The sequence below is a fragment of the Spermophilus citellus genome, assembly GCF_964194105.1.
Source record: "Spermophilus citellus genome assembly, chromosome: 2".
In the NCBI taxonomy this organism is placed as follows: Eukaryota; Metazoa; Chordata; class Mammalia; order Rodentia; family Sciuridae; genus Spermophilus; species Spermophilus citellus.
Genome location: NC_138183.1, coordinates 160,092,323 through 160,120,191, shown reverse-complemented (window position 1 = coordinate 160,120,191; position 27,869 = coordinate 160,092,323). Strand labels below are relative to the sequence as shown.

The 27,869-nt window shown below is 36.4% G+C and overlaps 1 protein-coding gene across 1 annotated transcript; it reads left to right on the top strand.

The window, feature by feature from the left end:
• Window positions 1–27,823, top strand: FDX1 (ferredoxin 1). Its single transcript, XM_081281526.1, has 4 exons — window positions 1–353; window positions 5,860–5,984; window positions 23,234–23,363; window positions 26,769–27,823. Exons 1-4 carry the CDS (start codon window positions 169–171, stop codon window positions 26,881–26,883), a joined length of 555 nt encoding a protein of 184 aa, XP_081137652.1. The 5' UTR covers window positions 1–168; the 3' UTR covers window positions 26,884–27,823.
• Window positions 27,824–27,869: the final 46 nt, after the last annotated feature.

Here is a 27,869-nt window from a genome sequence, read left to right as displayed (position 1 = left end):
AGCAAGAGGCGCGGAGTCTACGGCAGGCGGCCGCAGGGAGCAGGACTGCGCCCAGACGCTCCGCCCCCCGCCGCGGCCCTCGGGCGTCCTTCCGCCCAGCTCGCCGAGCCTTCACCTCCGCGCCGCTGGGGCGGCCTGCGTCCATCCAGCAGCTAGCGACCGTGGGCCATGGCCGCCGCGGGGAGTTCCCGGCTCCTGCGTATCGCCTCCGCGGCCCTGGGTGGCTCGGTCCGCCGCCCACTGCTCCTCGCCGGACCCCATGCGGGGACCAGCGGCCTGCCGGGGAACCCGGGGCCGGGCCTGGGCGGCGGCGCGTGGGCAAGCCGGCCGCTGAGCTTGTCGGCGCGGAGCAGGTGAGGCGCGGGCGGACAGTGGGGTCCCGGCCGGGGGCTGCGCTCCTTAGGCCGCCTTTTGCGATGCGGGGTCCTCGCCTGGCGCCTTCGTGCGGGGCCCTTCCAGGGACACCGGTCCCTCGCTCCGCCTCCTCCTGAGCCCTGTGGGCCGCTCAGTCCTGAAAGTGGTTGGTGTCGCCTCCCTTCTGCCCTCAAACGAAATTCCTCCTCTAACCACCCAGGCCTGGGGGGAAATTGGGATCTGGGACCCCCGGTTTTCTTTTCCAGCTCTTCCTGTGTCTGGGGAGAAACTAGCAACTTGCCACTGCTGGCTCCTATAGTGGTTTGGAATCACAGTAACCTTTGCCCTGAACTGGCAGTGACCTTCATAGTGGTAAGGGAACAAATACGGGTGCTGGGAACAGAAGGGAATAATTATATAAAATGGGCCCACTGTGCTGTCTTCCCACATGCTATCTTTTCCAAGAAGCAATTTTCCTGCAGCCCAAGTGGACAGGATATGTCGCCTTCCTCATCTAACTACCTGGTATCAGCAGGAGAAATGCAGACTTGAAATAATGTCGCTAAGAGGAACCCAAGTTACTGTGAGGTGGGAGACTTTTGTGACCCTTTTCGTGACCCAGATCCTGGAACTCAGGGAGATAAGGATAATTCCGTCTCACCATAAGACCTGTAAGAATTTTTAGTTAAGAATCCAATTTAAAATCCATCAGGCTGGGCCAAAGTGATTTAGAGTTGTGGCAGTGGGGACGTGAAAGTCTGAAGTCATCCTGCTCTTGGTCAAAAGTGAAGATGTGAACCTGGGCTGGACCCTTTAGAAACTCCTCTGGGATCCGCAATAAAATTGGAGTGCAGGAGAGCCATGCTGTCCCTCTCCTGAGAGGACCCACTCTTGGCCTTGAGAGTGTCCTCCTTTCCCATCCCATCTAATAAATTCATGCCTGTTACTCTGAAGGACCTGTCTGAAATCTTTTTGTCTTGATCTCAAGAATTGGGGTTTGAGGGTGGGGGGCTTCTGTGCTCAGTTTTCTGGAAGGTCCCAGCCCTTTAACAATGGGAAATTCTGATCTGACCTGCCAGTGCTCCTTTCTCCTGTGGTAGGGACAATCCTCAATTATGTGAGATAATACAGGTGATGAAGGTAGTCTTGTGCCTGGCAGATACTGAGAGGTCAGTAGATACCTTGTGTTAGCAGCAGCAGCAGCAGCTACTGCTTCTTAGGCTGATAGTGTTGAGGATTTTGTGTTAAATGTTTAAAAAGATCTGAAAAAATTTCTCAACATTGGAATTTTTTATTCTTGGGATTTTTTGGGAGGGTACTAGAGATTGAACCCAGGGGCACTTAACCACTGTACTATCTTCCCCAGCTCTTTAAAAATTTATTTTGAGACAATTTCTTGCTAATTTGCTTAGAGCCCTGCTTAACTAAGTTGCCTCAAACTTGCCATCCTTCTACCTCAGGCTCCTGAGCTGCTGGGATTAGAGGCATGTGCCACCATGCCTGGCATCATATTTGTTTTTCGAAATCATGCCTTAGGTTTACTGGAAATAAAATTCAGTCAACTTCAGATTGTAGCAGTATGGTGGAGATTTTTATATGTTCCTCACCCAGGGTGTAGTGTGGTAGGAGGCAAGAACTGGATAGAGAGGATATGGGATTTGTATGCTGTCTTTTCCAGTTTCTTCTTGAGAAGGTACCTGAGAAGAGAATATGGGACTGATGCATCTTATCCCCCATGAATCTGTTTTGAGGTGTATGCTCACTGAATTTTTTGTTTCATGAACTGTGAGTGAGATCATGGAGAAGACAAGTTGGATGGATTTGTCCCTATTTTTCTTACATACCTTTGACATTCTGTGTGGGTGCTCTCTTGGATGCATTCTTGAAACTTGGGTATAAATTAGGACATATTGAACATATCTATGTAACTAGCATTTAAGTGAACGTGAGTGTTGTTTTCTTAATGGGAATTATCTTCCCCACCTTTATTATTTGGATTTGAATGTTGTATTTCCTATTATAGACTTTGGAAGTATAACTGGGTTTTCCAGTTCTCATCCCAGACCTGTGCTGTTTGTTACTGCTTAACTACGTGTGGGTATTGGAAGTGTAAGGTAAAATTACATAAAATTAAAGACGCAGTCCACCAGTTACACTAGCCACATTTAAATACTCAGTTCTTCATGTGACTAACAGTGCCTTGTTGGACATTGAAGGTAGAGAACATCTGTGTTATTGCACAATGTTCAATTGGACAGATCTATTCTAGAAGCTGTAGTTATGAGTTTGAAGTTTAACATTTAGATAATTTTGTCAGAATTAAAAAACCCAACAACTTAACTTTTATTGTAAAACACCCTGACACACCATTTGGAATGATTTAGATTGTAAAGGGTTTTCACATATATTACTTCATTTGACTATTAAGACAATCCTATTAGGTAGGAAGGGATAGATAAATGGTAATAAAATTACACATTAAGTAGTCGGCAAAACCAGGTCTAGAACTCAAGTAGTTTTTGTTTGGTTTTCAAGCACCATAATGGCTGATTTTTTTTTGTTGTTGTTATACTAGAGATCAGGATTGAAACCATGGCATCATACCTGCAAGGCAAACATTTGATCACCAAGCTACAATCCCAGTCTTTAGTCTATAGTTAGTGAGTTATTTGGGAGAGTTAAGGTGACTGTGTAAGTAGGAACCCTAGACTGGGTCCTTTTTCTGGGCTAGTGTGCCCGGATACAGTATATTGTGGAAATGTGGTCATAAGCAGCTGCAACTTACTCTTTTAGTAGGAGGCTGCCAAGAACTGTAGCATAGCAAACACACAAATGTATGCTATGGTCAAGCAGAATACAAGATAAAAGTAATTGGTAAAGTTGAGTAAAGGGTAACAAGTGAAGAAAGCAGTTTGCAGTGATGATGGATTAATTGGTGATGATAGAAGATTAAAAGGGGTTATATTTGTTTCCCAGTGCATGGAATCTCATCCTTTTGGGGACCAGCTAAAAGCTTTTATTAGTTCTTAGAACTGGAAGAAGAACATCCAAAAAATCCATCAATGCTAATCTTTGACAGTGAACAGATAAAAATTAATTTGGGTGAAGTACATGGGTTTACTATTTTAAGGAACACAGGATTTTCACAGACTTAATTTCTTAAAATCATTTTAATTCTTTAGTTTGCAGCTTGGTGAAGTTATTTTATCCCAGGTTTACTTATAAACAAGTGACTTCCTATGATGACCTAATGAATGTCAGAACCAGGACTAGAATCTCTACCTTTTGAATCTTAAGTGCCATATTCTTTGGACAGAAGAATTACCTTTCCTTTCTACTTTGCACTTCCTCTCCTTTACTGAACTGATTAATATCCTCACTTAACTTTTGTTTTAATAGGACTATATGCTTTCGGTACATATTAGCAGGTCATGTTCTTAGCAGTAAAAAGGCTTTGATTTTAAAGATTATCAATCAGTGTTTGTTGGGTTTTATTATTTTAGATATTTTGTGTTTGTTTTCAGAACTATATAAGAAGCCAGGTGCAGTAGTGCACGCCTGTAATTCTAGTAGCTTAGGAGGCTGAGACAGGAGGATCGTGAGATCAAAGCCAGCCTCAGCAACGGTGAGGCGCCAAGCAACTCAGTGAGACCCTGTCTGTAAATAAAATACAAAATAGAGCTTGGGATGGGATGTGGCTCAGTAGTTGAGGGTCCCTGAGTTCAGTACCTGGTACAAAAAAAAAAAAAAAACCTGTATAAGATAAATGTTATCCTGATTTTATAGAAATGGGGGCTGTTGTAAGAGATTTTTAGTTCTTTTGTTATAAACTTAGCTCTAATGTATACCGGAACAGCAACATATACCAGAACAGCAATCCTAAAACCTCTGGTTTTCAGTAATTTCAAAAAATGATGGAATTCTTTCTATAGTTTCTATTATGGCTTTAACTACCAGATATTTGTTCATATCAAATCTCTAGAGTTTTCTCCTGGGCCCAGACCCATATTACCATCTGGCTTTGGAACATTTTCATCTAGTTTTTCCATTATTGAATGAAATAAGTTTAAACTTGAACTAATTTCCATCTTCCCTAAAAACTCCTCTCTTCACCCTAAACTGTATCACCCATTTGCCCATACCAGAAATCTGAACAATATTTCCTCACTGTCTCCCAGTTTATGGCATATAAATATTCTCCAAAATCTTCAGTACTATCTCCTGAATAGCTCTTCTGCATCCATGCTTGGTCTGTGCTCTTCTAATACCCTCCACAGCATTCTCCCTGCTTCTGGAATATCTTTATTCTCAGCCACTTTACCTTGGAAAAAAAAGGCAGTTGTCTAGAGTAAAATCATGATTAATGTTTGAAAGTAGGTTTTCCTTTTATTCAGTGCTGAAAATTGTACCCAGGGCCTCCCTGGTGCTAGGCAAGCACTCTACCACTTGAGTCACACCCCAGCAAGAAAACTTGTTTTTAGCAATTTAGTTATTGTTACAAAAAGAAGTGGGAGGACACAGGTCCTTTTGTGGGACACACACACAGACACACATACACAGACACACACACACGCACACACGATCATTCTAAATTAATAGAATCTTTTTTTCAGTGTTAGGGAGGATCTTATTCAGTTACTGGGGCTTCACTTGCCTCATTTGTGAAATGAGATAATTAGATTTGATAATTTTTAGCTCTGAAATTATTTAATTATGGCTTATATTAAAATTTTATTTGATAGACTATTACCATCTGTTGCTAGTAGTGAAAATTATAGCTTATTAAGTCGAAATACATCTTTTCAATTGTGATGTAAAAAGTAAAATGGTGATGGTGGAGGGTAAGGATCTAATCACTACAATAATTTGCCAAATTTTGTAGTGGCGTTGATAAAAAGGGAAGGAATTTTAAGTCAGCTTGCTGATAGATAATATAGTAAAATGTGAAAGGATATATTTATCTTTCAAAGATTCAAGCAAGTAAACAATTAAAAACCTTTTGTAGTTCTGTTGATTTTTGGGTACACAGAGTCAACCCAAATGAAATGTTAAGATACTCAAAAAACTCTGAAACTGTTGTTTCTCGACTGCAGTCTCTTCTCTGCTTCTCTGGCACTTATTCTATCAGGCATCTGGATAGTGATCACACTACTGAGAGCAAAATGTTTTTTTTTTTTTTTTTTTTGGTAGTGGGGATTGAACCAGGGCACTTTACTGCTGAACTACATTTCAGACCTTTTTATTTTTTGAGGTAGGGTCTTGCTAAGTTGCTGAGGCTGGCTTAAATTTTCGATCCTCTTGACACAGCCTCCCGAGTCACTGGGATTAAAGGTGTGTGCCATCCTGTTAGACCAAAATAAACTTTGGAAAGGAAAGAAAATACTGTAAAAGAGCATATTCCTATAATGTGCACATGCTTTATTTCTTTGAATTTACAAATTAAAATGATTATTTGAAGTTGTATTTTGAAATTACTAAGAACATTGAACAACTGTTCTTTTCCAGCTCAGAAGATAAGATAACAGTCCACTTTATAAACAATGATGGTGTAACATTAACAACCAAAGGAAAAGTTGGTGACTCTCTTCTAGATGTTGTGGTTGAAAATAATCTAGATATTGATGGTTTTGGTAAGTATGGAACATTTCTTTAAATTCATAAATGAAACTATTGAATAGGGTTCAACTTTTTTCTTTGAGGAATTTTGACCTGTAGCTTATGACATAAAATATTAAGATTTAGGAGGTGCTAATATTGTGTTTTCATTATAGAGAATGGAGTGATACTGTTTTTTTATTCTTTGGAAAGAATTTAAATAGCCACATGGCCAGAAATCTACTGTGACCTTATCACCTTACTGTTTATCTGTGTGATGTGAAGCTGAGAGTAGGGAGTGGAATTTAAAGGTTGGAGATAATATCATTATTAGGTATCTTTCAATATCATGTCACAGAAGCATATTTAAATAGTTTTGATTTATGATAAGTGTCAGCTCACTTTCCTAGGAAGGGTAACTTATCAATAAAAAGTGTTATTTACAGAGTTTTCATTTCTGTACTTCTGACATATTCCTTAACCACATGTATGAAGCCCATGTTTCAGCAGCTGCCATTTTACAGGTCCTCAGGCCTACTGATTCTCAGGATCAGTTTTGCTCAAGTACCATCTCTGTCTGGAATGGTCATTCTCAAAAGAGCGTTCTCTTGACCGTTGCCACCCACATCACCTTGGAAAAATGTAGATTCTCAGGTCCACTCCAGATTTACTGAGTCAGAATGTTAGAAATATTTCTTGATCTTTGACAGAAATGGGTGAACCATGCTGCTGTATGCATTGGAACTTTTGAATATTATGTAGCTGGAAAAAATTTAAATCTGAATACTAATAACTTAGAACAGTGTTAATTAAACTTTCATTTGGTGAATGGTATGGTGCTGAAATACACTCTCAGATCAGTAACTTTGGGAGGGAAGTTAAACAAATTTCATACCAGAAAGAAGGCTAAACAATTATGTTGACATTCTATGCTGTTAATTAAGGAGTAGATACTAATAGGGAAAGAGCTTAGAAAAATTGCATTAAAGTAGGAATGTTTTTAAGTTCACAGAAATCTCTTGAATAAGGATAATGGCAAGCAGCACTGATGATGTAGTTATAGACAGGCACTCAGATACATACCTCAATCTGCAATAGCTGATGTTTTTATTTGCTAGAATATGCATCTGTACCCCTGCCTGCCTTTCTTTGCATTTACTTCTAAGAGAAATTTAATCTCAACTTGAGTTTTGAATTATATAAAGATTTTAGGACTAGCATTCTTTAAACATATTTTTCTATTGTGTAAGTATGCCATGATTTATTTACTCTGTTGTCTTCTCTAGAAATTTAGGTGTCTTATAATTTTTAAGTATTATAAATAACATTAAAGAGAGCGTCCTAAGAAGTTATTTTCTATGTGTTTTGTAATTTTCTTGCAATAAATTCCTGGGGATGGAATTGCCTAGAAAAAGGTAGTTTTATAAATTGTGTGCTCAAATTATTTGCCTGTTTATCTGAAGGGTATTTATTCTTATTGGTTATCAAAAGATTGTTAAGTATACTACTTAACAAAATAATCACGAAGATGAAAATTTATTTTAAACATTTATTTAAATGGCTTTCAATCTCTTTCACATGAAGCTAAATCTTTTTCAAAATAAAGTAAAATACCTTATTTGTATAGATAATTATCACAAGCTGATTTATGTTAATTTCTTCTAAATTAAAACAAGTGTTTGGCAACGTTAATATTTAGATATCTTTTTAATTTTTTGAAAATACTTTTTCCTTCATCATTTGTGACTATGCATTGCAGTACAGTGTTTTTCAAACTGCCAGTAGTAACTATTATTGGGTCATGAGATTAATTTAGTGGCTTCCAACTAGCATTTCAAAGGAAGAAGAAGAGAACCTATAAAACACACCATCCTTTGCAAGGGTGTTTCTTTATGAAATATTGTTCTGGTATTTTACAGAGTATTTTTGTACTGGGTCATGATCTAAAATAGAATTCATGCTATGAATCATAGTAAAAAATACATATATTTTTGAAAGCTGCTTATTGGCATGGTTAAGAGTAGAGGGCAGCCCTGGCTTGTGTTTTATCAGCTGTGGTTGTGGTTAGGCACCCAACCTCTTTATATCTTGTGTTCTCATCTGTAAGATGGAAGATAATATTAGTGTCTACCTCATATATTTCTGTAAAGATCAAATGAATCAATCCAAGTAAGTGCTAAATAAATATTAGCTGTTATTGTTAACATAGGTATTATTACAGATTCATTGTGGCAATTAAAAAAAAAACATTAAAAAAGAAATTGAAAGTTCCCATAATCACATCACAGAGATAAGCACTAAAGTATTTTCTTTCAATACCCCAGAAATATAGAAAATTTAATGCCAACACACTCTTTAGAGGGTTGATTAAAAATTCTGCTGGTGTCATATAATTCACATATTGAGACTTAGAAGGAAGCTTTAAAGATCAAGGACTCTAGTATGTTTGGAAATTTGGTATGTATATGTAAGCTTGAAATTCACAAGAAATAGGTCTAAGACTCCTTTTTAGAATAAAGATAAAAGAAACAAAATCAAGACGTCTGGAACGTTATTTTTTATAAAGAAGAGGCAATTATGACATCACCAAAGGGCAGTTATTTCATTAATTCCTAAAGCTGAGTATAGAAGACCTTCTAAATATTGCCCTTGTCATAAGTTATAGTCAACAGATGAACAACAAACTCCACATGTGGACTGACCAAATCCATAGTCTACAGCTTTTCCCTGGGTGATCTCAACCATTCTATGACCTTTAATCCCAATAAACTCTTAAATTTACATCTTTCTCCCTCTGAGTCTTGGTCTTACAGATCCAACTCCCTACTTTACATCTCTTCTTGGAACTCTAAAGGTATTTTAAACTCAACATATTTAAACAGATTTTGATCCTGCATGCCTGCCCTCTTCAGCATCTCTCATCTCATTGATGAGCACCACCCAGCTGCTCAAGCCTGAAACTGGGAGCATCTTTTATGCTTTTGCTATGTCCAGCCCATCAGCACCTCTTGTCAGTTGTGCCTCCAAGATGTGTCTCCAATGTGTACTGTTGACTCCATCCCTATGGTTGTCATATGGGGCTGGCCAGTCATTGCATACCTGAAGCTGCTAACCTGCTTCTACACTTGAGCCAAGAAGCCAGGGTGATTTGTCATGACACAGATATGTCAGTCTCCTGATTAAACCCAGGAGTGACTTCCCTTCCTCTTAGATCAAATCCATATTTCTTACCCTAACCTACAAGTCTCTGCATTACCTGTTCCATCCACTATTCTTCCTCTCTTCCATTTCTCATTCTTTCTCTTACTTTGGTCACACTGGCTTCTTATCTAGAGCTTGAACTTACCTGAAATTTCTGTTTTTGAGACTTTGTACATACTTTACCCTCTGCTGGGATGCATCCTCTCTCCCCCATCCCCAAATTGCCTCTTTGCTGCTTCTCATCAAGTCTCAGTTTGTATACTTCTTTACATCGTATAAGGGCAAATATCCAATTACTATGATTATGAGAAATGCTGTGGAAGACATGAGCAGATTGCTGCGATAGAGGATAATGGGTTCAGATAACAAAAAGAAACCTTTGTTCGCCCAGCCACCTAATCCTTAGTGGGGTTTCTCTTGTTACCCTGAACCAGTTATGAACTTGTTTGTAAATTATTCAGTCTGTAGCATTCTGTCATAGCATCATGAAATGGACTAAGATAGTGGTGTTTATAACTCTCTCCTCTTTACCCCACTCATCTGCCTTCGACTATCCTTTTCTAGCATTTATCACAATCCAGTAATTTACATTTCTTTGTGTATCTTGTGTATTTGTATCTCTCTCCCAGTAAACTCTGATGAGGGATAAAACCATTCCCATTGTATTCCTCACCATATATGAAGTAATAATGAGTGAATAAATTTTAAAAAATGACAGTTGTAAATTTTGTAAACCCAGATTCGTGAACATTTTTATTGCCAACATATTATAGATCTTTGTGCATTGATAATGCACAAACATATTATAGATAATTGTGCATTGTTTTCAGAGTGAATTGCAATATTCTGTCACCAGGGGGCAGTTGCACATCTGGGATTGAATTTACTTAGCTTACTATCTCTTCTATGCTAGTTCTTTCCTTCCCATGTCTGTTTTAATAGAAACAATTTAAATTGGAAGATCCCAATAGTATTTATATAAATTTTATTTTATTCCTATCGTACTTATTAATGTATTTCTGACTATGCTAGACCAATCTTTAGAAAATTCGATTTTACGTCTATAGGTAATTTTGTATTTTTAATATATAATATTCCCATGCAGCTGTCTACTAGATTCATATTTAGGAGTGGGGTTAGGTGTGAAGGGGTTAGGTGTGGGGGTGAATAATCTGTCTTATTAGCATCATAACAAATATACAAAATGACCTTAATATAAGATGGACGTATGCAAAACTATCTTTTCCTGTTGGAGAGCAATCAAATTACATGAAAGGAAATGAGCAATTGTTTGCAATTATCTAACTTTTTCTAAGAAGTAATTTTTGACAAGAATTTTTGAAGATTTGATCAAAACCTTAGTATCATTATTCCTGTTTTCAAAAGAAAAAAATTTGATTCAGGAGAGGTTTTATTAATCACCATCTTTGAAATTAGTAACCATGCCTTACTCATCTTAGGGTAATTATAAATTATGCAGGTTTGAAGTTGTATAGATTAACCATATTAAGATTCTTACTCTTTAGCAAAATTATAAGTATTATGAAACCAAAACTATAGTCACAAGCCCTATAATTTTGAGGTGGCAGGCCAGGTGAATTGTACATTTTACATTTATTACTGTGACTAAAGTGGTACTGCTTTAGGTTGAAAACATATCTGGCATTCTTTGTCAGCATTATGTGAACCACGCAGTTTACAGACATCTGAATGTCATCCTCAGCACCACATACAAATAAACATGTTGTGTCTACCGAAAATTAAAAAATAAATCTTAAAATTCTCTCTCTCTCTCTCTCTTAAAAAAAATGACAAAAAGCTGTTAAGAAAACCAAAAACCTTCATGATAGGTGTCATTATTAATTTAGAAGAAAAAGCTTCAGAATGTTAATGCAGCAACAGAAAAGCAGAACCAAAGTGTGTAAACCTTTAAGTTAAAAACCAAGCAAGGACAGTGGATAAAATGTTGACATCTGAAACTAATATCAATGTAGCTGTAATGTGTCCCTAAATCAGATTATCCTCTGTGCTAAGGTACCAACCATTTTTTATTACTGTTTTTAGTTGACAAATCATAGTTGTAAAAATTTGTGAGGTACAATGTGATGTTTGAGATATATATATATATATATATATATATACACACACACACACACACACACACACACACACACACACAATGTAGAATTGCTAATTAATATATCCTTCACTTCATTTTTTTGTAGGAAGATTTCTGAAATTTATTCAGCAGTTTTGAAATATATATTATTTCTATCTGTAATCACCATGCTGTGCAGTAGATCTCAAATATTATTCCTTCTGTGTAACTGAAACCTTGTACCTTTTGTACATGATCAGATTTCCTCTCCCCCCTTCCCTTCCTCTGGTAATTACTATTCTTCAAAGTTTGAAGCATTTTTGATTATTTGAAAGGTAGGCAAAGCAATGTTAGATGTTTTATGTCAAATGTTTCTTCTACCTAAGTGTATTTAAAATAAAAAATGTCTGAGGATTGTAGATTTCTGGACTATAAGAACCCAGTTTTCTATGTTACATTTTGTTTCATTGAGAAACTTTGACATACGAGATTTGTACAATTTTAGGCAAGGGTGTCTATTCTCGCTACTCTTATTTAACATCATATTGAATGTCTTAGTGTACTAAGGCCAAAGAAAGAAAGAAAACTTTAAAGACACGCAGATTGAAAAAGAGATGGAAAAAGAACAGAAAAAGACATAACTATTTTTTTCCCTTCAGTAGCCACTTGTTCTATTTTAGATTCTCTTTATACCCAGATCTTTATCTTATTTAAATGCTTTGTTCAGAAACATGTTTCTATGATTCTCTGAAATTCTTCCTTTAAAAAAAATAAAACACAGGTCAAATCTCAACACAAACTCCAAAAACGCTACTCAGATTATTGTCTTATTGTGGAGTTTTGCATGAGTGAATATTTCCTCCACTAAGTGCTCTATCCATGGGGTCTTGTAAATCTTTGCTACAGATCTCATGCTGTAGTGATACTTATAACACAGTCTGACAATTGTGAGTCTCTAGTTTAGGGTTAGCCCTTTTACACAGGCTGAGTTGATTTTATTGTCTCAGTTTTCTTCCTAGTACAAAGTATTCTAGTAAGTTTCTTCATAGTACAAAGAATAAGAAAAATATAATCTGTTGATGATAACCTTTTGTGGTAGGAAAAAACTTTGAAAGGAACCATAAGAGAAGGAGGGATCATGAATGTGCATTTGTTTAAAGAATAAATATGGCATTAAAATGTACAATAGGAGCTTAGCATGTAAGAATCAAAAGTTAAACTCCTATATACAACTTTTGTAAAATTTTTATTAGGATACTCTTCAGCTCTGAGTTTGGCAGCTTATGCAAGGTGTGGAAACAATTGACAAGTTTCCTGAGAAGGGCAATGAATATTATTAGACAATAAAAATAAGAACTGTAAGAGAAGGTTAAAAGAATCTAGACTTCCTAGGGCAGAGAGAGTAGAGGAATGTATGAAGACCTGGAATGGGAATGGTTACTTTTCATTTCAGCTGGCTAGGTGGTTAAAAAAAGAAAAAGGAATGTACTAAATTTTTCAGGAGGGATTTATTGGTATTTGAATCCTTTCTCTATTCTAAGATGATTGAAACCACATTGTATGCACGTTCTTCTTCCCTGGGCTTTTCTAACATCACATATTTTTTATTCTTCACTTCCTCAGCCATTTCTTTTGGACTTGCCTTCTCTATGAACAGTCTCTCCTTTCTGCTTCTTTCTTTTCTCTCTCCTTCCTTTCCCCTATTGGTGAAATCTCATGGCTTTTGCTTCTATGTTGTTCATCTCAAATCTATCTAAAATAAAGTATGTTCTGTCATTTTCCTGCTTAAAACCAGCTTTCTATAACCTGCAGCAGATGTTTAAAACTATCACTGTTCCTAGGGCTGAATCAGGGAGAAGAGGGCCAGAAAGACAGGTGTATGTACCCCCTTACAGGTATCACTTCCGAGGCAATACATTGTGAAAGACTTACCTGAGCATGTAAAAAAGTTACCCACTCAATGTATCAGGAAATGATATGGAGAATAATGGATTTACAGGGCAAGTTCAAGCTCCTTATATGGAGACCCTCTGTCTCTGAAGCCCTTACACATTTCCTTTCCTGACTGAGATTGTGAATTTCATTTTCCTTGCAATTCCCTTTTTCTTTTCTTTTTTCTTTTTAGTACTGGGGATTGAACCTAGGAGTACTTTACACTGAGCTATGTCCCCAGTCCTTTTTTTAAAAATTTGTTTATTTATTATAATTTGTTATACATGACAGCAGAATGCATTTCAATTCATAGTACACATATTGAGCACATTTTTTCGTCTCTGGTGTACACAAAGTAGAGTCACACCATTCGTATCTTCATACATGTATTTAGGGTAATAATGTCCTTTTCATTTCACCATCTTTCTTACCTCCATCCCCCCTCCCTTCCCTTCCTTCCCTTTTGCCCCATCTAAAGTTCCTCCATTCCTTCCATGCTCTCCCCTCACCATCCCCATTATGGAGCAGCATCCACTATCAGAGAAAACATTTGGCATTTGGATTTTTGGGGTTGGCTTACTTCACTTAGCTTGATATTCTCCAGCTCCATCCATTTACCTGCAAATGTCATGATTTTATTCTCTTTTAATGCTGAGTAATATTCCATTGTGTATATATACCACATTTTTAATCCATTTATCTATTGAAGGGCATCTAGGTTGTTTCCACAATTTAGCTATTGTGAATTGTGCTGCTATAAACATTGATGTAGCTTCGTCACTGTAGCATGCTGTTTTTAAGTCCTTTGGGTATAAACCGAAGAGTGGGATAGCTGGGTCAAATGGTGGTTCCATTTCAGGTTTTCCAAGGAATCACCATACTGCTTTCTATATTGGTTGTACCAATTTGCAGTTCTACCAGTAATGTATGACAGTGCCTTTTCCCCCACATCCTCTCCAACACTTACAGTTGTTTGTATTCTTAATAGCTGCCGTTCTGACTGGAGTGAGATGAAATTGTAGAGTAGTTTGGTTTTCTCTAATTGCTAGAGATGTTGAACATTTTTTTCATATATTTGTTGATTGATTGTATATTGTGTTCTGAGAAGTATCTGTTCAGTTCCTTGGTCCATTTATTGGTTGGGTTATTTGTTTTTTTGGTGTTAAGATTTTTGAGTTCTTTATATATCCTAGAGATAGTGCTCTATCTGATGTGTGTGTGGTAAAAATTTGCTCCCATTCTGTAGGCTCTCTGTTAACCTCACTGATTATGTCTTTTGATGAGAAGCAGCTTTTCATTTTGAATTCATCCCATTTATTGATTCCTGATTTTATTTCTTGTGCTTACCTGTGCTATAGGAATCTTGTTAAGGGAGTTGGGGCCTAATATGACATGATGAAGATTTGGGCTTACTTTTTCTCCTATTAGACACGGGGACTCTAGTTTTATTCCTAGGTCCTTGATTCACTTTGAGTTGAGTTTTATGCACAGTGAGAGATAGGGGCTTAATTTCATTTTGCTGCATATGGATTTCTAGTTTTCCCAACACCATTTGTTGAAGAGACTATTTTTTCTCCAATATATGTTTTTGGCACCTTTGTCTAATATGAGAATGTGTCCTCCATTCTGTACCATTGGTCAACAAGTCTATTTTGGTGCCAATAATGCTGTTTTTGTTCCTATTGCTCTGTAGTAGAGTTTAAGTTCTTGTATATTAATGCCACCAGCTTCACTCTTCCTGCTAAGGATTGCTTTAGCTATTCTGGGTCTCTTATTTTTCCAGATGAATTTCATGATTGTTTTTTCTATTTCTATGAGGAATGTCATTGGAATTTTGATTGGAATTGCCTTAGATCTGTGTAGTGCTTTTGGTAGTATGGTCATTTTGACAATAGTAATTCTGCCTATCCAAGAACAAGGGAAATCTTTCCATCTTTCCGACTTCTAACGTCTTTAATTTCTTTCTTTAGTGCTTTGTAGTTTTCATTGTAGAGGTCTTTCACTCTTTTGTTAAGTTGATTCCCAAGTATTTTATTTTAATTTTTTGAGGCTATTGTAAATGGGGTAGTTTTTCTAGTTTCCCTTTCTGAGGATTTGTCACTAATGTACAGAAATGCCTTTGATTTATGGGTGTTGATTTTATATCCTGCTACTTTGCTGAATTCATTTATTAGTTCTAGAAGTTTTCTGGTGGAATTTTTTGGATCCTATAGGTATAGAATCATGTCATCAGTAAATAGTGATAGTTTGAGCTCTTCTTTTCCTATCTGTATTCCTTTAATTTCTTTCGTCTAATTGCTCTGGCTAGAGTTTCAAGAACTATGTTAAATAGAAGTGGTGAAAGAGGGCATCCCTGTCTTGTTCCAGTGTTTAGAGGGAACACTTTCAATTTTTCTGCATTTAGAATGATGTTGGCCTGGGACTTAGCATAGATAGTTTTACAATGTTGAGGTATGTTCTTGTTATACCTAGTTTTTTTAGTATTTTGAACATGAAGGGGTACTATATTTTGTCTAATGCTTTTTCTGCATCTATTAATATGATCATTTGATTCTTATCTTTAAGTCTATTGATGTGATAAATTACATTTATTGATTTCTGTATGTTGAACCAACCTTGCATCCCTGGGATAAACCCTGCTTGATCATGGTGCACTATCTTTTTGATATGTTTTTGTATTTTATTTGCCAGAATTTTATTGAGAATTTTTGCATCTCTGTTCATTAGAGACACTAAAGTTTTCTTTCTTTGATGTTTTGGCATCAGGGTGATATTGGCCTCATAGAATGAGTTTGGAAGTGTTCCCTCTTTTTTCAATTTCATGAAATAATTTGAGGAGTGTTAGTCCTTCTTTAAAAGTCTTGTAGAACTCAGCTGTATATCCATCTGGTCTTGGGCTTTTCTTGGTTGATAGGCTTCTGATGGTGTCTTCTATTTCATTGCTTGAAATTGATCTGTTTAACTTGTATCCTGATTCAATTTGGGCAAATCATATGACCATAGAAATCTGTTGATCCCTTCAAGATTTTCTATTTTACTAGAGTACAAATTTTCAAAATAATTTCTGATAATTTTCTGTATTTCTATAGTGTCTGTTGTGATATTTCCTTTTCATCTCGTATGTTATTGATTTTGAGTTTTCTCTCTCCTTCTCTTCATTAGCATAGCTAAGGGTCTGTCAATTTTATTTATTCCTTCAAACAACCAACTTTTTGTTTTGTCAATTATTTCTTTTGTTTCAATTTTATTGATTTTAGCTCTGATTTTAATTATTTCTTCTGCTTTTAGTGTTGATTTGTTCTTCTTTTTCTAGGGCTTTGAGTTGTAATGTTAAGTCATTTATTTGTTGACTTTTTCTTCTTTTAAGGAATGAACCCCATGCAATGAACTTTTCTCTTAGTACTGCCTTCATCATGTCCCAGATTTTGATGTTTTTTCAGTGTTTTCATTTACCTCTAGAATATTTTAATCTGCTCTTTGATGTCTTTTGTAACCCATTGTTCATTCAATAGCATATTATTTAGTTTCCAGGTATTGGAGTAGCCTCTAGTTTTTATTTTATCATTGATTTCTAATTTCATTTCATTATTATCTAATAGAATGCAGAGTAGTATCTCTACTTTTTTGTATTTGCTAAGAGTTCCTTTGTGGCATATGGTCCATTTTAAAGAGGATCCATGTGCTGCTGAGAAGAAAGTATATTCACTCGTTGATGGATGAAATATTCTATATATATCTGTTAAGTCTAAGTTATTAATTTTATTACTGAGTTCTATAGTTTCTTTGTTTAGCTTTCATTTGAAAGATCTATCAAGTGGTGAAATAGTTCTGTTAAAGTCACCCAGAATTATTGTATGGTGGTCTATTTGACTCTTGAACTTGAGAAGAGTTTGTTTGATGAATGTAGATGTTCCATTGTTTGTCATATATATATTTATAATTGTTAAGTCTTGTTGGTGGATGGTTCCCTTAAGCAGTATGAAATGTATTCCTTTTAATTAACTTTGGCTTGAAGTCTACTTTATGAGGGCTATGTTTTTTTCTAACCTTTCACCCTCAGTCTATGGATGTATTTTCCTATGAGATGAGTCTCTTGAAGGCAGCATACTGTTAGGTCTTTTTATTAAATCCAGTCTGCCAGTCTATGTCTTTTGATTGGTGAGTTTAGGGCATTAAACATTCAGGGTTATTATTGAGATATGATTTGTATTCCTGGCCATTTTTTTTTTATTTTTGGTATTTAACTTGACTTGGTTTCTTCTTTGATTGGTTTTTCCTTTAGTGTATTACTCCCTTTGCTGATTTTCATTGTTGTTTTTCAACTCCTCCTCTTGGAATATTTTGCTGAGGATATTCTGTAGTGAAGGCTTTCTAGTTGTTCTTTTAACTATGGAAAGTTTTTATTTTATCATCAAATCTAAAGCTTAATTTTGCTGGATATAGTATTCTTGGTTGGTATCCATTTTCTTTCAGAGCTTGGTATATGTTGTTCCAGGATTTTCTAGCTTTCAGGATCTGAGTTGAAAAATCCAAAGATTTCCTAATTGGTTTCCTCCCTATATGTTATCTGATTCCTTTCTCTTGTGGCTTTTAAAATTCTATATGTTAGGCATTTTCTTTATAATGTGTCTTGGGGTGGATCTGTTGTGACTTTGTACATTTGGTGTCCTGTAAGACCTCTAATATTTGATATTCCAATTCATTCTTCATGTTTGGAAATTTTTCAGGTATTATTTCATTGAATAGATTGTTCATTCCTTTGGTTTGGAACCCTGTGCCGCCTTCTATCCCAATAACTCCTAAATTTGGTCTTTTTATGTTATCCCATAATTGTTGAATGTTGTGCTCATGGTTTCTTACCATTTTAAGTGTGTGGTCAATGTTCTTTTTATAAGGTTATATATTTTGTCTTTATTGCCTGATGTTCTGTCTTCCAAATGATGTAATCTGTTTTTGGCTCTCCCTATTGAGTTTTTATTTTTATTTATTTATTTATTTTTCTTTCTTTTTAATTTTTTTTATTGGTTGTTCACAACATTACAAAGCTCTTGACATATGATATTTCATACATTAGATTGAAGTGGGTTATGAACTCCCAATTTTACCCCAAATGCAGATTGCAGAATCACGTCGGTTACACATCCACAATTTTACATAATGCCCTATTAGTAACTGTTGTATTCTGCTACCTTTCCTATCCCCTACTATCCCCCCTCCCCTTCCCTACCATCTTCTCTCTCTATTGAGTTTTTAGTTTGGTTTACTGTTTCTTTCATTTCAAGGATTTGTTTGGTTTTTTGTCAGAATCTCTGTCTCCCTATTGGAGTAATCTTTTGCTTTCTGTGTTTGCTTATGTAGCTGTTTATGAAAATGATCTTTAGCTGCCTATATTTTCTCTTATATCATCCTTTAATTCACAGAACATTTTAATTATGTACATTCTGAACTCCTTCTCTGTCATTTCTTCTGTTTATCTGGCCATGAATTCTAATAATGTAGTCTCTTGGTTTGTTTGGGACACTTTTTTCCCTTGTTTTTTCATGTCGTTCGTGTGTTTTCCCTTCTAGCACTGTGGATCTGAGGCATTAGAACTTTTACCCTATAGGCTTATAGTGTCCCTGCCAGGTTCCAATACCTCACCTTTAAGGGGAAGAACAATATTAACAGATCCCAATCAAACAATATACAGCCTTAAAGAAATAGCTGTTATTAAGATGTTTACAGTTTTGTCACAATATATAGCAATGGTGAGTTCAGTTATTATCTACACTATTAACAGTTAGTTTGCAAAAGGGTCTACAGTTTCTGATTGTGGACAAAGAGAGAACCGGGGATGGGGTGTAGGATGAGATGTTGAGGGGATAGGAAGTGAGGATATAGAATTATTAGATCTTAGGAAACGTGAAAGAGGAATCTAAAGAAGTTGGTTAGTAGCAGAAGAGAGAGAAAGTGATTTTGGGGAGACACAAATAAGTGGGAAGACAATAGAGAGAGTACAAAAAAACAAATATTCAGAAACATGAAATATGTAAAAATAGGAGATAAAAGAATATACAACTTAACTGTAATATACTATTCAGACATCCCAATCCTCAGTAGCCTAGTTCATGGAAAGTACTTGGTTTCACAAATGTTGGGGATGTCTTAAGGCAGAAGAAGAGAGAGAGAGAGAAAAGAGAAAAAAAAATCTCGAAGAAAGATAACAAGAATTGTTTTTGTTGGAGATCAGTATCTTTCTTGCTTTGCTTCTCATCCAACAGGTGGGTTTGTCTGTTGTTTGCTGGTATCTTCACCCTCAGCATGGTGAAGATTATTAGGGTGGGAGGGTTGGTCTTGGAGATGGAGCTCCTGGAGGTGGGATATAGCACTTGCATTCCCCGATGGGAGACTGTACCCAAAGGATCTCCTTTGGGGCCCACCTGTGTGATGTGAGCGCTGGTCTTATCTCCTTATATCGTCTGTAGACCTTACAATTCCTGGTCTCTAATTTAGTCTCCAAACTGTATCTCACCCCTTCCCTTTCTACTTCCCAGTCAGAAATCTCTCTGGAGGTCTTGTGGGCTGTGCACTGGGGGCTAAGCACCTGCTGACAGGTGTTTTGTATTGGGCAGTTCAGGGCCAGGCTTTGTAAGCTATGGACTGGCTGTGCGTAGCTGCAAGCATTGTGCCAGGTTAGCTGCTGCAGGGGAGAGGAGGGAATTGGGGACTATAGGTACCTTGATATTTCTTCTAAGCCCCAGCCAAAAACAGATTACCCAACTAAAACTCAATAGAGAGAGCCAAAAACAGATTACCCAACTAAAGGTGGTGACAAAGGTGTCCTAAGATGGAGGTGGCTGCTTTCAGAGATGGGGTGTCAGGTCGGGTGGGGCCAGGCAGTGGCATTGGGCAATGTGTTCAGAGATGCAGCTCTGTGGCATGCAGTGTTGTGGCTGGTGGCTGTCTCTAGATCTTGTGCAGTGTTCCCAGGTACAGGCTACTATCTGTAGGGGGCTGTAGCAGTGGTTGCAGTGCCCCAAGATGGAAGTAACGGGGGGAGCCCTGCTTTAGTAGATGGGGGGTCCATGCTGGAGTGGTGGCTAGAGGTTCTTTGCGTGGACATTGGCAGGGTGTCCTGCGTGGGAGCAGCAGCTGGGATTCCTGCGAGGGTGTTGATGCGGACGGTCCTGATGGCTGCTGGAGGTCCTGTGTGGGTGAGTAGCTGGGAGTCCTGCACTGACTCTGAGGCCTGGAAATCTGCACAGGCATGGTCGCCATTATTCCTGCATAGAAGCAGCTGTTCGGGGTTCTTTAATAAGTCACCCAGAAACAATATTCCCACTACTTGAATCCCAGGTCCCGGAGTGACACAGAATGCAACCTCCCTCTAGCCCGCCATCTTGGATCTCCCTCTAGCCCGCCATCTTGGATCCTTTTTATTTTTTATTTTGAGACAGGTTCTCACCAAGTTGCTTAGGGTCTTGCTAAGTTGCTGAGGCTAGCCTTGAATTTAGGATTTTCCTGCCTTGGCCTCCTGAGTCACTGAGATTATAGGCATGTGCCACAGCACCTGGTTTCTCTGTTGTATGTGGCAACAAATCTCAGGATCCGTATTTAATTGAAACTTTTGTATGCATTGTTTTAAGGACAAAAAGGAGACAAGATTTCCTGATATTTGTCTCACAGTATCTCGGTTTTTTTTTTTTTCCATTTTAGTGTGGACTTTATCTGAATTGAGTATTGATGATATAAAAATAAGAATCAAGGCAAGGAGATGTTTGTTAAATTCTAATGAGCAAGTCCATTAAGAATTCAACCTTCTCTTTGTAGAGACATGAATCAACACTAGCAGGACCTTAGAGGTCATGTGCCTTACTTTCTCATTCTATATAAGACAAGACTGACCCTTGAGGCTTAACCAGGACACAGCAAACAGTGGTGTAGTCCATCCAGCTAGAACCTGGACCCCTAACTTGAAGGTCAAACTTCCCCAGTTCTTTTACTGCAATAAAGAAGTTCCTTTCCCTCTTTATATAGAATGTATATACATTTACCTTTTTATAAAGTACCTCAAACTCACATAAATAGAAAAGTAAGATATTTGTTTTAATAACCAGTTAAGCTTGTATATCTATAATAATATTTGTCTCACAGTATCTCAGGGTTTTTATATACTTAGATATATGTATATATATTTAAGGTGACTCAGATTATTATATGGCAGGAATTGGTTATCTTCAGCATTGGAAAAACTAGCTGAAATCATAACTAATCTCTAACTAGTAATATGACTTTAGTCCATTTCTTGAACTTCTTGGGTTTAATTCCTTTTATGTTTATAAAGAAAATTGAGTTACTATAAAATTTCTTGTCATTTCCAAATAATAATAATTACCAAGTAGTAAGCACTCACATTGTACTTACTTTTTTTAAAAAAATATATTTTAGTTGTAGTTGGACACAATACCTTTATTTTATTTATTTTATGTGGTGCTGAGGATCGAACCTAGCGCCTCACACATGCTAGGCGAGCGCTGTACCTCTGAGCCCCAGTCCCAGCCACAGTACTTATTTTTAATTTACCAATAATAGTTGCCAATATATATATTTACTTACACTCAAATGTAATTCTTGAAACTACTATGTGTGGTTGATACAGTTACTGTTGGGGAAGCTGAGGCTAGGGGATAAAGCAGCCCACAGTTGCACAGTAAACAGGAGCTGTGGATGAAGCCAGGCAGCTGCCTCCTGAGCCTGTGTTCTAACTCCCTGTACTTCACTGAATGGTCTCTCTCCAGTAATCCTATTACTGCTTTGAATTTGATTTAATGAAAATGAAAATTTAGGGAAGGCTCTCATTTCTTTCTTTTTTATTTATTTATTTATTTTTTTTAAAGAGAGAGAGAGAATTTTTAATATTTATTTTTTAGTTCTCGGCGGACACAACATCTTTGTTGGTATGTGGTGCTGAGGATCGAACCCAGGCCGCACGCATGCCAGGCGAGCGCACTACCACTTGAGCCACATCCCTAGCCCCATTCTTTCTTTTTTTAGATAATAAAATGATTAACAAATGTTGGAATTATGAGGTGGGAACAACTTATTAAAATGATTCATTCAGAGGCAAATCAAAGTTACCAATTATTAACAGTAGTTCTGGTATATATGTTATATACAATAGTGTTTATTGGCCCCAAAAGAATTTGGGTTTAATTGAAGCTACTCCTAGTACTCTACAGTCTTTAAAGTCATGCAGTAGCTTTTTAATAATATTTAAATAACTTATTATTAAAGTTGAATTCAGCTGGAATATGATTCTGCATGACCCTGTTCCTCAATGGAATTCTAATATGTTCTAGACATGCTATCTTAAGAAAAGTCCAGCTGGCTTGAGGAAGGGGATTTGGAGCTGTGTTATGTAAGAAAAATGTGGAGAACATAGGTATGCTCAGGCTGGAGAAGGAAGTATAGTCTAAGCTATGCAGAAAGCTATTTTTCATATTTTACTCCAGGATACAGTTGGATCAGTAGGTGGAGGTTACAGAGTGGCAGACTTCAGCATGGTGGAAGCTGGACAGATGTAGAATTGGTGGCTTAATTACTTATTTGATTCTGTCCTGATTGTGATGAGAGACTGAGAAGGAAGACTATTTAACCTTATTTACCTTCAGGTTTGACTGCTTTCTTTATAAATTGAGTTGTGCTCTCGAGGAAAAGTAAATAGCTTAGGTGCTATTATATAAACTATTGCTATATATGTTTTAATATGTACACATTTTTATATGTATACATGTCTCAGCTTAAAACTGTAAGCTTTTTAGTACTGGATCTATATAGTCTCATGTTTTCTTTCATAGCATCTTGTCCAGAGCCTTTGTGAAATACTGTATGAGTGATTTCAAAATGTGGGGTAGGGGGTGATGGTGGGGCGTAATCCCTAATTCATTACTATTCTGAAAATAATTTAGTATTATAACACTGATTCTAAAATTCAGAAATATTTAAATGTTGGAAGCCAGGTTTAGATTGTATAATGTTGAGGAGGGGTATGTTCAGTGATTGCTTCTTTTTCAGGTGCTTGTGAGGGAACCTTGGCTTGCTCTACTTGTCACCTCATCTTTGAAGATCACATATATGAGAAGTTAGAAGCAATCACTGATGAGGAGAATGACATGCTTGATCTGGCTTATGGGCTCACAGACAGGTAAGCCTGAAGAGTTCTTCACTTGTACTCATAATCTGGAATGATCCACATGCTGTCACTTTGTTTATTGAAGACAACATCTGAGTTCTCCCAGCTTAGGGAACAGTCACAAGTTTTATGTACTAAATATGTGGCATTTCTCTTTCACTGTCCCATAGTTAAGACTTATACAAAACTTTCCCCTTAACAAAAGTAAAAGAAATTTTAAAATTGGAAGAATTGTAAGTTTTAGATCCTAATATATCTTCTTTAGTCTATTTTTTATTGCAGGAATTAATATTTATCACAGTTTAGCAGGATGGAATTAAGCATAATGCTTTTTATAGTGTTCTTGAAGGATAGATTTGATAGTTGAACAAAATTATAGTGGAAAATTTTACCTATTTGAGAGAGCAGAAATTTTGAAGAAACAATATATAATTATCTAGTTTTGGTTGAAGTTAAGGTTGCTAATTGATTTACTTATTCAAGGGGAAAGATAAGAAGTTGATTTACTTATTCAAGGGGAAAGATAATTAAATAATTGTTATTTAATTAAGGTGGGCTTTGTTTAACTGTGATTTGGTAACCCGAATGAAAAATAATTTTTGAAACAATTACAAGCAATTGTAATAATAATTTTATTAATTTCATGTGGAATTTGTAGCTACAATTTCGTTAAACACTTGAACATAAACTATCATTTAGTGCACACAAAGTTTTTAGGTCATTTGTGTTTATTCAGACATGTTGAATCATTTTATTTTTTTTGCTTTCATAGTACATTTCCCTCTTAGTAGAGGTGAGACTGATAACCCTGAAAGAAAGACTGGGGACATATTATCTCTTTAGACACCAAAGCTCAGCAGGTGTGGCTGCCATCTACCTGTCCCTCTCATCTCTCTTCAGGACACATTCTTTACCAACACTTCCTTTCCTTTTTTTCCCTAAAGAATAACAGAATACATCTAGTGACTGCATTAGATTCATTCTGATAATTGTGTCTTTTTAAAAAAAATTTGGTTCTTTTTAGTTATACCTGACAGTAGAATTCATTTTGACATAATTATAAAAAATAGAATATATCTTGTTCGAATCCAGTCTACCTCTTCTTCTCCTTCCCTTCTTGTGTATGTTAATAAGAGGGTTCAGCTATAGCTAACTGCTTGCCCTTTTATTCAGAAAAGAATTTGTATGTGCATGTAATACATAATATTCTAAGTGAAAAGAAAAAGCAAATAAGGGGAATAGGAAAAGTTACATCTAGAAGAGGTACAGGTTGTAAAAAGATATAAAAAGGACTATATTAAATGTAAACCAACCACAAGCAATAATAAGATTTCCAGGTGTTAGAATAAGATAACAGAGAGCAAAGAAGAGATTTTAATGTTTCATGTCTGTTATGCTTAAGAACATGGAGTTTTAGTAGAGATATTTTTGTGAAGAATGAATATGATGTGTTTTATGCAGCATTTACACAGCTCTCTGGCATACTGGAATAAAATCAAAGCTAGTAACCCGCATGTAACTATTTTTAGGGTACCATACATTCCAAAACAAAGAAATAGGGAAAATCAGCTTTTGAGTTTATATCCTTAGTTTGAAGTTAAGTGCTACGTAAATATACCACCATCATTAACAATGTCTATTATCAGCTCATTAGCCCTGTTTGTGGATAGACCTCCTATAGGTTCTTGCTTGCTGGTTACCTGTTTCCTTTCTTACATAGTACAGAAGCCAGGTCTTATTTTGTCATTGTCTCCAGTGCCTAACAATAGGGAATTCTTAAATGTTTGTGAAATTAATAATACATGGATAGAGAGATTAAGGAATTATCTGTGAATATACATTTTACAATTGTCATTACTCCCTACTTTTACTTTCCATGGATAATCTACATAGAGGCCTCAGATTTCTTACATGCAGGATGAAGATAATGATAGCACCTACCTCATAGGTTGTTCTTTGGAGTTAATGAATAAACTCTTAGAATGGTTCCTGGTGGTATTCATTAAATGGTAGTTATTAGTATTATATCTAATTGATACCAACTTATATGTTGAGTACTTACTGTAATGCCTAGGCACTTAATGAAGATTATTCCCACTTTTCAGGCTTAGACAGTATTCTCAGCATTTTATAGCTAAGAAGCAGATTTAGTTATTGTAGATTTGCACAAGGCTGCCAACTAGTGGGTGGCAGAGCTCTGATTTGAATTCAGTTATGTTGGGCCCCAGAGCCCTTGGACTTTCGCTATTTCAAGCTACTTCTCTGAATTGAAAACCAACCTTAGAAGTAGGGTTAACAACCTGTGTGTACTTTCACTGTCAGGGAAATAGGGCAGGAGTGACAGATAAAGTGTCTTTCAGATTTACATGAATGTCAGGGTTTTGTGGGATTTACAGTATGGGATGCCTTGCTGTCTGTCTCCTTCTCTAGAAGTATGAGACACTGTCTGCATTGAGTAGATATTAGAGTCAGAGACCTTTAAGGAGGTAGAAGTTGTAGGAGAATGAGCAAATGGCCACAGTGCACCACTGCTTTGTCTTTTAGAACAAGACAGATCTCTTTGTGCAGCCTGTGTCCCCACAACATATTTGTTCTCTCACTAACTTTACTGTAATCTGCTCTGCTTCATAACTGTGTCACTTATTACATTAGTAGTTTCTGAGAGAGTAGCACTATCTTACAGCTTTTTGTAAACATCAGGAGTAACTAATAGTCTTTAAGGCCCACCACAGTCAGTATGGTTTTAATTATCTGGGAATTGATAAACAGTTTGCTGACTTTGCTAATAACCTCTTATTACTAGCAAATAATAGGTTTGCTAATAAGCTCATGTTCTCTTGTCCACTATTGTACCATTTCAATGTTTGGGTGCTCTTTCACCAAAAAACAAAATAATAATAATAGTTCTGGAGAGTCAATTAGTAACTGATAAAAACTAAAGGCTAAAATGAAGCTTTGGCACACCAGGATTTTTTGTGTTTCGTATTTGTGTTCTGTTACCCTCTAATTTATCAGGCTGGTTTTTATCTGGTTTGATCTAATGGAAATTTAAAAGGTTGCCACGTGTGATGTTATACAACCTTAATCCCAGTGATTTGGGAGGCTGAGATTGGAGGATTACAAGTTTCAGGGCAGCCTGGGAAACTTGGGCAACTTAGAGAGATTCTCAGCAACTTAGTGAGACCCTCTCTCAAAATAATAATAATAATAAGAAGAAGAAGAAGAAGTAGAAGAAGAAGAAGAACTGAGGTTGTAGCTCAGTGGGAAAGCACTCCTGCATTCAATTCCCAGTAACAAAAAGAAAAGAAAATTTAGAAGGTTACTTAATTTCCTGTGTTGGGTAAGAAAACATAAAAACATACTAAACAACTGCACTGACATATACTTAATAAACATACCTATCCCTTTTCTGTACAGATCACGGTTGGGCTGCCAAATCTGTTTGACCAAATCTATGGACAATATGACTGTTCGAGTACCTGAGGCCGTGACTGATGCCAGACAATCTATTGATGTGGGCAAGAATTCCTAAACTACCATAAGAAGAAATATTTTTGTGAAATTTTACCTATTTTTATAATTTTTAACATGATTAAATGAGAACATGGTTGAATGGGTTTATTCTTATGACTAGATTTACCATTTTACTTCACCTTGTATAACTACTGAATTTTGTAGTATTAAACATGCGATTTTTACATTGGTTATAAAAATATTAGTCAAATATTAGAAAATAGCTGAGAATGATGAAAATCTTATATAGTTTACCTTATTTGTGATTAGTGACTTAAGCAAAATGTTACCACATAATCTTATGTCTGCTTATTTTGAAGGCAGGTTAAGAAAAGCTATGATTACCCCTGCTTGATGTGGGTGAAGGCAGAGATCTAAAATGGCTTGTCCAGGATGATATGACTAACTAGGAAATTTGTACTGGAACCTTCATCTTATTAAGTTAGTTTTATGTTCAGATTGATATTGGAGAAATTTTGAACATCTTACTTTCAGCACTAATTAAATGTAAATGTGTGTGAAAGAATATTCAGTGAATTGCTTAATTTCCAAGATAGCTATTAACTTTATAAATAAATATTTCAAAATTTTATTCAATGAGAAATGTTTAGTATTTACTTAAACATTATGACACTGTCAAGTTGATGTCTGTTCTGACTAAACCATCTTTTCTATTTCAAGCAAAACAAACTGTCTTAGCAATCTTTCGAAAATAATGTTAATTTATAGGTTGATTCTTAGAGTGGAAATCTTGTGAATTAGCCCCTGAGCCAGAGGACATGAGCAGGCTTCTGCATCCCACTGCCCAGGGGGCGCCATTCTTCTCACTTCAACGTCTGCAGCCTGGGTAGCATAGCATATGCTACAGTCCCAGAAATGAAGGAATATCTTACCAATTATATATGGAAGATATTTGTATCCTTATCTTTGCTATAAATAAATTCATTAAAGGTAATAAATGGGTAAAGTGTGCTCTTTGGATATATAATAAAAACATCAACTAAC